Genomic DNA, 10,771 nt, shown 5'->3' on the forward strand with positions numbered 1-10,771 from the left:
TTAATTTAGTTGTTAGTCTTCTTACCATTGTCATAAAAGTTCTTTATATATTTTCTTTTTTTTTTTTTTTTTTTTTTTTTTTTTTTACTGTCACTCTTTTTAATGATGTTTCAGAACAAAGAAAATGTCACAGAGTTATACTGGGATTTTTATCTGGTATGGGGCACAAGAAACAGTTGCCAACAGAAAATATTTCTCCAGCCCCAAAATAGATTACTCACAAATATTTGCAAAATTCATTCTTACGGTACTCATATAGTTTTTTATACTTGAAATGACAGTTTACAGAGAGAGGAAATTAAAATAGAGCTTTTTATTAGAAAGATAATAGTACATAATTTATCTCTTGCTAAAGGTATTCAATAAGAAAGTGGAGATATTTTTATTCCCAGGTAACTGTTACATAGTTTCTCTTTATTCTCTCTCTACTGCTTCTTTCTCTTTATGCCACTTTAGTATGCTTATATCCCGAGTGCTCTCTCTGCATTTTTTTCTCCTCTGTATATATCTGTGCCATGGCTTCTGGTATCATTTCTTCTATTCTGTTCTTCACTGGGACTTCGCTGTGGCCCTTTTCTTATCACCCTTTGCTTACAGCTACCATGACTTCTGCTCCGGCTTCTCCTACGTCTCTCATCCCTGGTGTGGTTTATGCAGCTCCGCTCATTTCTCTCAGCTCCTCTCTTCTCGGGGCTATGATTACGGCTTCTGGACTTTATGTCAGAATCAGAATGGCTCCATTTGCTGTTCTCCCCAGAATGCTCTTGTTTTAAAAACCTAGGCTTTTCCTTGGCTTTTTTCTTGTTACTGTGACTGCTAGAAGTTTCTTCATAAAGTTTTCTCTTCTTAGACTTGTCCTTCTCTTCAGAATCACTGTTGTTATTCCTTGAACACTTGTTTTTCTTTCTTTTCCTCTTTTCTATTTTTTTTTCTTTGTTGTCACTCTCACTGTCACTACTGCTTTCTGAAGTCTCAGTGGAGGAGGAGGAAGACGAGGAGGACGAGGAGGAAGATTTGTTTTTATGTTTTTTGTGTTTACTTCTGCTCTTCTGAAACTTTTTCTTTTTTTTACCATTTCTCTTTTTCTTTTTTTTTTTCTCAAGTCGATCCAATTTCCTGAGAAGTTTCTGTTTTTGTTTGGTTGTTAGTGACTTTAAAAATTCAACTTCTGGATCTTCTTCACCTTCACTTGCAACATATTCCTGTGATGGATCATTTGCGGTCAAGTTTCTCCCCAGTACATTTCGTTTCAGTGCAAACCCACTGTTTCTCATCTCCGCTATTAGCTCCGAGGGGTGCATCGATGGCCCTGAGCCATCAGTGGGAACTGAACTTGCATTGATTCCAGAAAGACCAAACAATGGACATTCTCGATCTGTGTTGACATGACCCCATTTGTGACATTTAATGCACCTCACATTTCGAACCTGAATGCCAAAGGGCTGATCTCTGATGTTCATGTCATCTTTGGCATATTTTTCTCGTGGGGCTCCTTTCTGCCATTCAAATTTGTATTCAGTTTCTCCTTCTGTTTCTTCTTTCTCTTTGTTTTCTTTTTTAGCTCCTGGTGGGGCCTCATACATGAAATTGAGTCCATTCTTTACACGTTCATCTCCCATAAGCAATCTATTATCATATGATTCTTGTTCTTTAAGATACTGTTGCATTAATTCTTCTTGTTTCTTTTTATCATATGATATTTTCTGTTCTGCCATCCATACTTTTTTGATGTTGGATTTGGAGGCGGGATGAAAGTCTTTTTTGCACATGAAGTTGGCGAAGGACTTCCCCATCTTGAAGCCTGAGCTGGGGAAGGCAGCGGCTAGATCTGTGAGCAAAGTCCTTTATATATTTTCAATACAAGTCCTTTTTGAGATAAATTACTGTACATGTTTTCTCTTTGTCTGTGGTTTGCCTTTTCCTTGTCTTAATGGTGTCTTTCTAAAAGTTTTTCATTGTGATAAAGTTTTACATTATGATAATGCTCAATTTATCAGTTTTTTATTTTATAATAATTGTTCGATGGTGCCTTAAGTGGCATAGCTGTCTGTGCATACTCCAAAGTTATAAAGATTTTCTCCTTTTTTTTTTCACAGTTTTGTAAAGATTTAGTTTTTACATTTAGGTCTATGGTCCATCCATTTCTATTAATTTTTGTGTATGGTGTGAGATAAGGAGCAAGATTTGTTTTCTTTGTCTGTTTTTGTTTTCCATATAGATATCCAGTTGCTCTGGCATCATTTACTGAGAAAACTATTCTTTTCCTCACTGAATTACTGTATGGGTCAATTTATTTCTGCACTCTATTCTGATTCACTGATCTATATATTATACTCATACAAACATCATACTGTCTTGGTTATTATAACTTTATAATAAATCATAAAATTAGATCATGTAAATACTTCAAATTAGTTTTTTTCTTTTTCAAAATTGTTTTAGCTATTTAAGGTCTTTAGCATGTTCATATAAATTAGACAATCAGCATTCCAATTGATTTTACACAAAAGTCTGGAATTGTATTGAATCTAGAAATTAATTTGGAGAAACTATATCTTAATACAAAAATCTTTCAATTCCTGACCATGACATAGTTTGCCATTTCTTTAGTGTTTCTTTAATTTCTCTCAGCAAAGTTTTGTAGTGTTCAGTGTAGAGTTCTTATATTTCTTTCTTAAATGATCCTTAAGAATTTTATGTTTTTGATTCTATTGTATCTGGAATTGTTTTATAAAAATTTTATTTTCCATTTGTTCATTGATAGAATGTAGAAAAATTGGCCTTTGTTTATTGACCTTGCTAAATTCACTTATTAGCTATAAAAGCTGTTATGGAGATCTCTTAGGATTTTCTACGTACATGATCATGTTGTATGCAAATAATAAAAGTTTTACTTTTTTCTTTTCATTCTGAAAGCCTTTATTTATTTAGTTTTTATTGTTTTAGGGCATCCAGTATAATGTTGAATAGCAATGATGAGGAAAAACAGTAATTTTTTTTTTAATCTTAGTGTTTAATCTTTAAATATGAATCAGCTATAGGTTTTTGCAGATACTCTTCATGAGGTTGACATTGTTTCTTCCTCTTTCTCTTTACTGAGAGATTTTTTTTCTTGAATGGGTGACAAATTTTGCCAAATGCCCCTTCATCATTGAGATGATTATATGATTTTCTTTTATTCTCTTAATGTGCTGAATTACATTGATTATTGATTACATTAATTTATTTTTAATGTTTATATTACATTAATGGGATAATCCCATTTGGTCATTATACCATTTATGTATCACAGTATTGCTAATATTTTTTAAGGATTTGTGTATCTGTGTTCAGGAAAAATGTTGGCTTCTAATTTCCTTTTCTTGTAATGTCTTGTTCTGGTTTTCTTCAGGATAATTGAGTTGAGAATTGTTTTCTTCTCCTCTAGTTTCTGAAAGTGTTTGTGAAAGATCTGTATAATTTATTACCTAAATGTTAAATAGAATTCACCAGTGAATCTACCTAGTCCAGGAGTTAATTTGAGGGAAGGTTTATGTTACAAATTTATTTTTTTCATATATATGGAGCTGTTCAGAATTTCTGTCTTTTATCTGTCAGTTTTGGTAATTTGTGTCTGAGAAATACTTTTATTTTATCTAAGTTGTCAAATTTACTGTCACAAGTGGGTTTAAAGAATCCCTTATCTTTAAATGCCTATAGGACTTGTAGTTACACCCTCTCTTTTACTCCTAATATGGGTAAATAACATGTTAGACCACTTGATATTGTTCTAGACTTCATCAAATCTCTGTTCATTTTTTTTTCCAGTTTATTTATTTTTTCCTCTGTGCTTCAGTTTGGATAATTTCCATTGTAATATCTTCAGCTTAAATGTCCTTTTCTTCTGAAATGTCTAATCTCCTATTAATCCCATACAGTCTATTTTTGATTTTAGATATTATATTTTTTTCAGCTGTAGTAGCTCCACTTGGTTCTTTTTTTATAATTTTTCATTTTTCTCTTCATTTTCATCTTTTCTTTAAATCTTTGAAACTATTTCTAAAAGTTGTTCACTTTTATTATATTTGGGTCTGTTTCTAGGGACTAATTTTCTCTCCTGGTTCAAATGAGTCCTATTTACTTCGTATGTCTAGCAATTTTTTATCAAATACTGGACATTGTAAATGATATGTTGTTAAAGGTCTGCATGGTGTTCTCCTTTAAAGATCTGGATGTCTTTTGTTAGTGTGGTAGGCAGTTTTTCTTGAAGGTCAATCTATTTTTGAAGCTTATTTTTAAATTCTGTTAGGAAGGGTTTAAGTCTTTACTTGAGAGCTAGTTTAACCTTAATAAGCTTTTCTTTTTGTAGTCTCTACTGAACACACCAGGATTTGAATAAGTACTCTTTAGCTGGGCTGGTCAAAATCTGAACAATTCTCAATCCTGTTGCAGCTCTGGAAATCATGTGGCTACAAGTCCCAGTAGCTGATTTCCTCCCTGGTAGTTCTTTGCTCAACATCATGGAGGCTCTTTCACAGCATGCTGGGCTTAGTATTCAGCCAAAGATTCAAGGGGAACTCTGTACATGTTTCTGGATTTTGTGTGTGCGTGTGTATCTCTTTCCTTTCTGATACTTTGTCTTTTAAATTCCAGCCATCTTGGCTTCTCCAAACTCTGATTTGTGTCTTCTGCTACATTAGACAAGCTCTGCTTAGGTTCTACTCTTTGCATTGTAGTCTGGAAAGTATTTCCAGCCAGAAAGCCAGGACAATATCATGGCTGATATTGGTCCTCCTTTCTCTTAGTAATTATAGACTTGTGCTCCAATGCCTATAAGCAATTGTTTCATATTTAGTCCAGTTTTCTGATCCTTTCCTATTAGGAAAATCTGGTAACAGTTACTCTATTATGGCTATAGGTGAAAGTTAAAATTATCTTTTTGAAAATGTATACTTTGAATGATATTGGAATGTTTAATACCTAAGTGGGGAATAAAACAGCTTACAAAACTATATATTCAGCTGGATAATAATTTATTAGTATATATTCATTGAAAAGAGGCAAAAAGTGCATATACATAAAAAAAATTGATGGTTGTGGGGATTGGTGATGAGATTTTTGTCTTGTTTAGGTTTATTTTGCAAATTTTCAATAATCAATATGCATTTATTTTTTAATTAGAAAGATATTCTTATACCTTGGATGGACGTGGGCAGGACTCTGAGGAGCTGATGTTGGGGTTCTGAGGTGTTCTGGGGGAATGTCTGTGCAGCTGAGGAGGGTGGCCCTGCACAGCCCGGTGGCTCCGTAGGTGTAGCTCTAAGAACACTGTGTCTCAAGTTATCAGTATGGAGGGGAAAGAAGATGTTGGACTAGAGATGCCCAGGACTAGAGATGCCCAGGACTAGGGATGCCCAGGACTAGAGATGCCCAGGGCATGTTCCTCACCCAGAAAAGGACCCAAACAACTGACACATAGCTGAATACTGATGGAAGCGTTGGTGGAAAAGTGTGGGAGTACAACAGGAGACTGGCGAGATTGCTGTGAAGAACAAAGTCTCAGGAGAGTAATGCAGAGAAGAGAGAGAGGCATGCGACCTCAGCCGCCACATCTCTGACACTGGGATTGGTGCAGGAACAATTTCCCTAGCAGTGAAAAGGTAGACAGAGTATACCCACACCAACCTCTATCCTTACCACATAGGCCCACAGATCGTTTGGTGGGACAAGCTCTGAGCCAAGTGTGAACAGTGCCCTACAAAACTCGCATCCTGGAGCGTTAGCATGGGTGGTGCACTCCCCAGCCCACACCCGGGGAACCCAAGCTGACACAGATTGGTGACATCCTGAAACTAAAGCTCTTATGGGAGTGCACCCTGCTCTGGGGCCAGAGTGTTTCTCCAGGCTTAAGGCTCTGCTCTCCAGCCAGCACACTCACGAGAGAGGCTGCAATGCTCTGATCCTGGCGGTTGGAAGCCGGGGCTCACAGTGGCTCTGACTCTGTTCTGCAGCTTGGGAAGCAAAACCTAGTCCTGCTGAACTGACTGACCATACTCCATTTCCCCCTGTATTAGTCCATTTCTGTTGCTTATAACAAAAATACCTGAACTGCGTGCTTTATAAGAAAACAAAATTTAAAATGTATCGCTTATAGTTTCTGAAGTTAGGAAGTCTGAAGTCCAGGGAACACATCTGGTGAAGGCTTTCTTTGGTGGTGACTTCAGTGACAGCAGAGTATCACACTGCAAAATGGTGGAGCAGAGACAGCAGAAGAGAGCAAGAGACTCTCTTCTCCCTTCCTTTAAAGCCCTCAGGACCACGCTCTCGACCACTATTTTTAACCCATTCCCTACGGCATGTTCCTACAATCCAATCACCTAATCAAGGCCCTACCTTTCAGTTCCCATAATAAGATTTTCCACCCCTGTAACAGTCACAGTGGGGACCATGTTTCTAATACATAAAACGTGGGGGACACAATTCAAGCTTCAGTGAGTTTTGGGGGGAAATAATCCAATCCACCACATTCCAACCCTGGCCCATTTCACATGCAAATACATTCATTTCATCCCCCAAATCTTGTTTCAACTCAAAAGTCCAAAGTTCAGTGTCCCATTTGTGAAGTCAAAACAGATTATCTACTTCCAAGATACAATGGCGGGATAAGCATAGGGTAAATATTCCCATTCTAAAAGGGGGAAATCGGCCAAAAGGACCCACACAAGTCTGAAACCCAGCAGGGCAGACATTAAATCTTAAAGCTCCAAAATAATCGTCTTTGACTCCAAGTCTTGTATCCTGGGCACAGTGTGCAGTTTAGGCCCCCAAACTCTGGGGCTGTCCCACCCCCTTGGCTCTATTGGGAGCAGCACACTGGGATGCACTGGTGCCTTTGGCTTTTCCAGGCCCACGTTGCATGTTGCCAGTAGCCCCATGGTTCTGGGGTCCTGGTAGCAACCCCACTGCCTTGGTTCAACTAGACATTTATCTGGTGGGGGCTCTTGTGGGGACTCTGACCCCATATTCCCGCTCAGGATTGCTCTAGTAGATGGTCTTTGTGGTGGCTTTGCCCCTGCAGTAGGTCTCTGCCTGGGCCCCCAGTCAGTTCCATATATCCTGTGCTCTCATGTTCTGCCAGCCTGAAGATTTAACACCATGTGGACACCACCAAGGTTTACAGCTTGTGCTCTCCAGAGCTGCTGCATGAACCACACCTGGGGCCACTTAAGGTAGGGCTGCTGTAGCCAGAGCTGCTGTGATACAGGGAGCAGGTTCCTGAGGGCAGTGGAGCCCCAGGTCTGTCGTCCGGAACAACTTGGTCCTCCTAGGCCTCTGGGTCTGTGCTGGGAAGGGTGCCCTTCCAGACTTCTGATGCCTTTAGGGCCTTTCTCCCATTGTCTTTACTTAGCATCTGGCTGCCTCATAGCCAAGCTAATATCTTTAGCAACCAATTCCTCTGCCGCACCATTGGATTTGTCTCCTGCTCTCTGCTTCTCTACCACATGGCCAGGCTGCAAATTTTCCAAATCTTTATGCTCTGTTTTCCTTTTAAAGTCTATGTTTATATCATACCTTTCCCACCATAGCTGAGAGTAGGCTGTTGCAAGTAGCCATGCAAATGTATGAATGCTTTGCTGCTTGGAAATTTCTTCAGACAAACATTCTTGTTCACAACTCTTAAGTCCCACTTTCCACAAAGTCCTAAGATATGGACACAATGCAGCTAAGTTCCTTGCTATGGTGTAGCAAGGGTAATCTTTTGTCCAGTTTCCAATAAGTTCCTCATTTCTATCTGAGACATATCGTCAGCATGGCCTTTACTGTCCACATTTCTACCTGCATTTTGGACACAACCATTTAACCAATCTCTAAAACTTTCCAAACTTCCCTCATCTTTTTGTCTTCTTCTAGGTCCTCCAAATTCCTCCAATCTTTGCCCATTACCCAGTTCCAAAGTTTCCTTTCAAGCTCAGTACCAAGCCCACTGATAGGACAGATATGCAATCAAGAAAGAGAAAGAAATTACATTTTATCACTTCAAAAAAACTAAAAAATACCAAAGACAAACAATGAAAGGGAAAGAAAGGAACAAAAGACATTTAAAACAACCATACAATAATCAATAATATGCCAGGAGTAAGACAATACCTCTCAATAACACCCTGAATTTAAATGGATTGAATTCCCCACTCCAAAGACATTGACTGGCTGAATGGGTTAAAAAACAAGACCCAACTATATGTTCTCTATAATAAACTCACTCATCTATAAAGACTCACACAGACTAGTAATGAAAAGATGGAAAAAGATATACCATGCAAATGGAAACCAAAAATGAGCAGGAGTAGCTATTCTTATATCAGGTAAAACAGACTTTAAACCAAAAACTATAAAAAGAGACAAAGAAGGTCATTATGTAATGATAAAAGGATCTATCCAGCAAGAGGATATAACAATCATAACTATATATGCACTCAACATTGGAGCACCCATATATATAAAGTAAACACTACTAGACCTAAAGAGAGAAATATACCCCAATGCAAAAATAGTTGGGGACCTCACAGCCCCCTGGACAGATCATCTAGGCAATAAATCAACAGAGAAACACAGGATTTAAACTATATTTTAGACTAATTGAACTTGGCAGACATCCATAGAACATTTCTTCCTACAACTACAGAATGCACATTTTTCTCATCAGCACATGGAACATTCTCCAGGATAGACAATACTAGGTCACAAATTAAGTAAATCAAGTCTCAACAAATTTTTAAAAAATGAAATCATTTCAAGTATCTTTTTCAGATCACAACAGATTAAAGCTAGAAATCAATAACAAATAATACTGTGGAAACTATACAAATGCATGGAAATTAAAGAACATGCTCCTGAACCACCTATGTGTCAAAGAAGAAATTAAACAGGATATCAAAAAATTTCTTGAAACTAATGAAAATAAAGACACACCATACCAAAACCTATAGGATACTGCAAAAGCAGTACCAAGAGGTAAGTTTATTGTAATAAATGCTTACATCAGAAGAATAGAAACACTCCAAAAAAAACAACCTAATGTTACACCTCAAAGAACTAGAAAAACAAGAACAGTCCAACCCCCAAATTAGTAGATTAACGGAAATAATTAAGGCAATTAAGATCAGAGCATATCTAAATGAAAGAGAAAAAAATACGAGATCAACAAAACAAAAAGTTGTTTTTTGAGAAGACAAACAAAATAGAAAAACCATTAGCTAATTTAATTAAAAAAAAAAAGAGAAGACCCTATTAAAAAATAAAGAATGAAAAAGAAGATATTACAATTGATACCACAGAATACAAAGAATCATTCCAAACTATTATGAACAACTTTACACCAACAAATTTGAAAACTTGGCAGAAATGGATACATTTCTGGGCACATACAAAATACCAAGACTGAACCAAGAAGACACAGAAAACCTCAATAGACCAATAATGAGTAATGAGATTGAAGCAGTAATCAGCAGTCTCCAGAAAAGATAAGCCCAGGACCAGATGGTTTCACTGCTGAATTCTACCAAACCTTTAAAGAAGAATTAACAATAATCCCTTCCAAACTATTTCTAAAAATTGAAATTGAGACCATTCTCCCAAACTCGTACTATGAGGCCAGCATCACCCTGATACCAAAAGCAGACTAAGATCCAATAAAAAAAGAAAACTACAGACTAATATACATGATGAACATAGATGCAAAATTTTTCAACAAAATATTAGCAAACAGAATACAGGAATACATCAAAAAGATTATACATCATGATCAAATGGGATTCCTCCCAGGTATGCAAAGATGATTTAATATACACAAGTCAATAAATCTGATACACCGCATCAACACAATCAAGTAGAAAAACCATATGATTATTTCCATAGAAGCAGAAACAGCATTTGACGAAATTCAAAATCACTTCACAAAAAAGACTCTCAACGAATTAGGTAGAGAAGATAAGTATCTCAACATGGTAAAAGCCATAAATGACAAAACCACAACCAATATCATTCCAAATAGGGAAAAGGTGACAGATTTTTCTTTAAGAGCAGGAAAAAGAGAAGGATGCTCACTCTCACGACTCCTATTTAACATAGCATTGGAAGTACGAGGCAGAGCAATAAGGCAAGAGAAAGAAATAAAGCACATCCAAATTGGAACAGACAAAGTCAAACTATCACTATTTACAGATGACATGATTCTAAATGTAGAAAAACCTAAGGACTACCCCAAAACTCCTTAGTAAATTTGCAGGATAAAAAATCAATACACAAAAATTAATTGTGCTTTTATACTTCTACAATGAACTAGCAGAAAAAGAAATCAAGAAAGCAAGGCCATTTACAATAGCTACCAAAAAACTAAAATACTTAGGAATAAATTTAACTAAGGAGGTGAAAGATCTCTGGAGTGAGAACTACAAAGCACTGCTGAAAAAAATTAAAGAGGACACAAAAAGATGGAAAGACATTCCATGCTCTTGGATTGGAAGAATTAACATTGTGAAAATGTCCATATTACATAAAGCAGTCTACAAATTCAAAGCAATCTCCACCAAAATATCAATGTCATTGTTCACAGAAATAGAAAAAAAAATCCTAACATTCATTGGGAACAACTAAAGACCTCGAACAGCCAAAGAAATCTTGAGGAAAAAAATAAATAAATAAAGCTGGGGGCATTATACTACCTGACTTCAAATTATACTACGAAGCTCTAGCAACCAAAATAGAATGTTACTGGAGTAAAAAAAAAGACATT

At 36.7% G+C, this 10,771-nt stretch overlaps 1 protein-coding gene across 1 annotated transcript; it reads right to left on the bottom strand.

Annotated features, from left to right (window-relative positions):
* Positions 1-298: 298 nt before the first annotated feature.
* Positions 299-1,831, bottom strand: LOC134390985 (corepressor interacting with RBPJ 1-like). Its single transcript, XM_063114813.1, has one exon. The coding sequence runs from the start codon at positions 1,791-1,793 to the stop codon at positions 462-464; it is 1,332 nt and encodes a 443-aa protein (XP_062970883.1). The 5' UTR covers positions 1,794-1,831; the 3' UTR covers positions 299-461.
* Positions 1,832-10,771: the final 8,940 nt, after the last annotated feature.

Source organism: Cynocephalus volans, chromosome 11 (assembly GCF_027409185.1).
Source record: "Cynocephalus volans isolate mCynVol1 chromosome 11, mCynVol1.pri, whole genome shotgun sequence".
NCBI lineage: Eukaryota > Metazoa > Chordata > Mammalia > Dermoptera > Cynocephalidae > Cynocephalus > Cynocephalus volans.

Excerpts from the sequence above, each read along its gene's own strand:
- LOC134390985 (XM_063114813.1), bottom strand. The coding sequence starts at position 1,793 with ATGGGGAAGTCCTTCGCCAACTTCATGTGCAAAAAAGACTTTCATCCC.